The sequence below is a fragment of the Opisthorchis viverrini genome, assembly GCF_000715545.1.
Source record: "Opisthorchis viverrini unplaced genomic scaffold opera_v5_159, whole genome shotgun sequence".
NCBI classification, from domain to species: Eukaryota; Metazoa; Platyhelminthes; class Trematoda; order Opisthorchiida; family Opisthorchiidae; genus Opisthorchis; species Opisthorchis viverrini.
In genome coordinates, this window is record NW_008751816.1 from 1,161,028 (window position 1) to 1,164,931 (window position 3,904).

General features: G+C 42.9%; 1 protein-coding gene across 1 annotated transcript in view; it reads right to left on the bottom strand.

Annotated features, from left to right (window-relative positions):
• Positions 1-2,763, bottom strand: part of T265_07152 (hypothetical protein) — a gene marked incomplete at both ends in the record, with an annotated part of 51,862 nt that extends 49,099 nt beyond the window's left edge. The window contains one exon of the mRNA XM_009172596.1: positions 2,096-2,763. Coding sequence (XP_009170860.1) covers positions 2,096-2,223 — 128 coding nt within the window. The remainder of the gene's footprint in view (positions 1-2,095) is intronic.
• Between the last annotated feature and the right edge of the window lie 1,141 nt (positions 2,764-3,904).

The window sequence follows — 3,904 nt, forward strand, 5'->3', positions numbered from 1 at the left end:
AAACTGTTCAGAAGAAGACCTCTGGACCAACACTATTGGATTATTGTTTATTCGCTGACCTGGGCCAACGACGAACTATTTTAAAGAGAACAATTGTTAGTGAGTCTGTTCCATCTGACCTATTTATTTTTGTATACCCAACTTAGCGTAATTATTTTTATTACTTTGCCACACACTCCTGGTAAACTGACTTATTGGGTAGCCAGACCACTACACTTGCATCTTTAAATAAACTAAGCCGCCAAACCCAACTCGAGTTTGAACAGAGTAAGTTTTATATCGCTTAGTTCCTACAGGCGAGTGTTTTGTTGTTTTACTCTCGTTTTTCAAGCTGAACTTGAGGATAAATATGGTTTTTAAATAGCTGTGCCTGACTTCCGCCTCTACAAACTTTCCGTCATTTTAACTCCTGTTTGTTCAATCTCACGTTTGTCAACTCACAACAAAATGACTTGCGGTGCGCTTGAAGAATCTTTTACTTGTAATCATGATTTCCAGCACATCAGCCTGATTATGTACCATTCATTTTAACCTAACTTTAAGAGCTGAGATTTTCGCCGTTTTACGGGCAGTGAAACTACAAAAATCCTGTCATCAAAAGTTATGAAAATGCTGCGGTAGTCAACACTTTAGCGTTACGCGCCCCTGAGGTAGTTCCTATTACATCATAGTGCCTTCAAAACTTTGAGCCGTTGTTTTCTATCGTGTTTAAAGACCTCGTAGTTTAGGCTATCAACTTAGTAAAACCTCAGGCTCACAAACAGCTGATCGTGTGTCACACGCTTTATACTTGTCCCGAAAAAGTGAGCAAGAAGAGCCAAAGACACAACCCAATTGAATACTATTCAAATAAACTTAGGCAAGACAGTTTTTTGCGTCGGTCATACCATTTTACTTGATGGCTATAGGGAATATCCTCCTTCTGTTTACTATGTGCTGAATCACTACATCGTTTATAGAGCAGATCGGACATTGTCCAATAGTCTTATCACTGACGGTGTGTTCATACAACCGGTACTTTTGCGGAATACTGCGAATAATACCTCTAAAAACTTGAGTCCCAAATAACTACTGTTCATGAACAATCTAACAACAGAAAAAACCTTAAGAACAAGGGAGATCAACCGAAAGCGGAATGCTGAAAAAATAACAGTAACAGAATATTTAAGAATGCCACGAGTAAATATCATTTTGCCCGGAGTGAGTCTGTAACCTGCAGCCTTGCATCCTTAACGTTTATGGTAGAGATCGCGCAATATATCTGAAGACTGGCTCTAGATCAACGGATCTCACAGAGTAATATCTACGGGACCATCTATACTCACTGTCATGTAGGCAATGCCAGTGGTTAGTTGCACTCACTCAACGACCTGATTTATATACACAAATGGTGAATGTTGTCCTAAACTTTCAGGACGGTAGTAAGTTGAATGATGCGGTTCTCGCTCTTGTTCAAACAAATAAGCTCGATTGTTTCACGCACGAAAGCCAGGGTTTGAAAGCTAAACAAGGCTCTTCTCACCTGCACAGATAAGACAAGCCACGGGACACGGTGAAGGCTTGAGAAACATCGGCCAAAAAGAATCTCGAAAGGCGCTGCATTTAGGTCAAGAAGCCAACCTGCGGAACCAACCACCGGCTTGCATCGCTGTGGCGTAAGTGAGCAAATATACGTATATGGTGGAAATTTTTAACCTGAAAATTGACCAGACGCTTGACGGTTTTTATCTGCACTCCCCCTTCTACTCGATATGATTTGACGGCGAAAGGCGTCAGATTTCGACACAACTGACAAAAGCCCATCACCCGCTATTCTTACTCACAGGTGACTGGAACCAGAACAGATTCATTTACGGGTTTTCTGATTTGTCCAACTCCAGACTGATCGTTTCGTTCGTCATTCACTTCCTCAGTACACAGTAACCCGAATAAAGTTGTGAAAGTCCTGCATTATACATCCCTTTCTACTCCGATAAATAATTGAGTCACAGGCAACTTCAAGACAAACGTTATGGTCTTATTTTCTCCTGCTTCCATGGGCCCCGTGGGCAAAGTGGCTGCAGGAAATTGTTGAAACAGTGCAAAGGCGACTTACTATTCCATCACAATCGCTACTTCCATAGGATCCTCATGAATAGCCAATATTCGTGGTGAAGCAGAAGAGGGCGGTGTTGGTACCATTGATAGTGAGTCGAAATTAGAATAGTTCTTTAGTTCGCCCATATCGATGCATGATAAACTCAGATGCTCAGGAGAGAAATGATGGTGACTCTGGAGCCGGCAAAGCGCGAAAATCTCCCTCCTAATTTTTGAGATCGTATCTCTCCCAGCTCGCCAACGTCTTATTGCTTTGCATGCGTACGATACTGTCGAGCCACTTGCGGGATATTCTGCACCAGTCGCATTAATATTGAGCTGCTCATTATTCTGCGACGGTCCATTAATCTTCGTTATTTTGTACACCTTACCAGCGTACCCCCTGAAATATCAGAAAGAAGATGTGATTCAAGACGGAAGATTCACCTTCCGATAGGCTCACGGTCTATCTCATAATATATTTTCCACGAGGTTGCACTCGGCGCAGAAACGTTATCCGCTCTTGATCTCCTCCGTGTGTTTTTCCATGTAGCTCCACGAGTGTCCAGCATAACAAATGTTCGCCTTGGTTTGTGCCTTATAATGAAACAGCACAAGCCTCGAAAACTGTGTACACGAGGACAAACTTTTCATTGGATTAAATGCGTGCGTGCTGCTACAACCTGTTAGAGGTCGAAACTACCACACTTAAAGAGTCAACCTTAGTTCATTCTCTAGGCTTCTACGATGAAATCAGGACCAGTGGACTATTCATTTGTTTCAACCATTTTCGTTTTTTGCTTTCTTTGCTCAGCCTTACATGTTATTCTATGGAAGTCTTAGCGCGGGCCGCTACACTGCGACCCCACGTGCGAATCTTCGATCCAAAGGTCAGTTCGAAGATTTGTAGCGTTCTTAATAGGGCCATGCGGTGAGACTCTCGTTACCTAAATCAGCTACATCATGTTCAGGTGAACGGCCTCCTATACTCCATGAAGCCGATATGAATGATTCCGTATTGATTGCCTTCGGAGAGGTATCGTTTCCACTGAGGGAAATGAACAGATATTTCCTACAGATTGTGGAAGTTCCCCCGGTGGTTCATCTTGGCAAACCACGTGAAATGCCAAACATCTGGTTAGTACGTCTTTTAGTGTGCCACTCCCAATATCAAGCTTGGTTGGGCAAAACAAGAATAAATTATCACGCGAAGCGAACCCATACACCGTTGCCAATGGGATGGATCAAAATTTGTGTTCAGCTAGCTGAATGACGGGGCCACGGTCTTCACCATGTTATGCAAGATGCGATTCATAGTGTTTATAAGATAGTTTGGACGTCGCAAAGATGACATCTCATATCAATAACAGGAGACGGTGTGGATTCAATAATTAATACGCAGGATCAAAGCTTCGGCCTGAGCATCCCGGGTCGAGTTTGTTCTTGTCGTTCAGCGATAAAAGGGTGCAGCACTGTTTTTTAGGTTCACAGCGTAGCTTTAGCCAGCTCCAGGACTCACATAAGAGACGTCTAAACGTGCCTTGAACCTGGCATCACATGCAGCGTGAACAAATGTCAGAGAAAGTCTATCCCATGCCCTAATTATCCGAAATGAGGAGTAGTTTTGTTTAATATAAAGGCACGCTCTGAACTCGAACGTCCCCTTACAATGTTCATCCCGGGTATTAGCCAACGATGTAAATCTGTTAGTCACACCTTGTTTAAACAGGGTGTAAGTAACTAATGGGTCTTGTCGTATGTGGCGAATTTTCAGAGAAATAGGTCTGGCCCGGCAAGACGAGTTTCATTTTCAATGGATTCGAGGCCG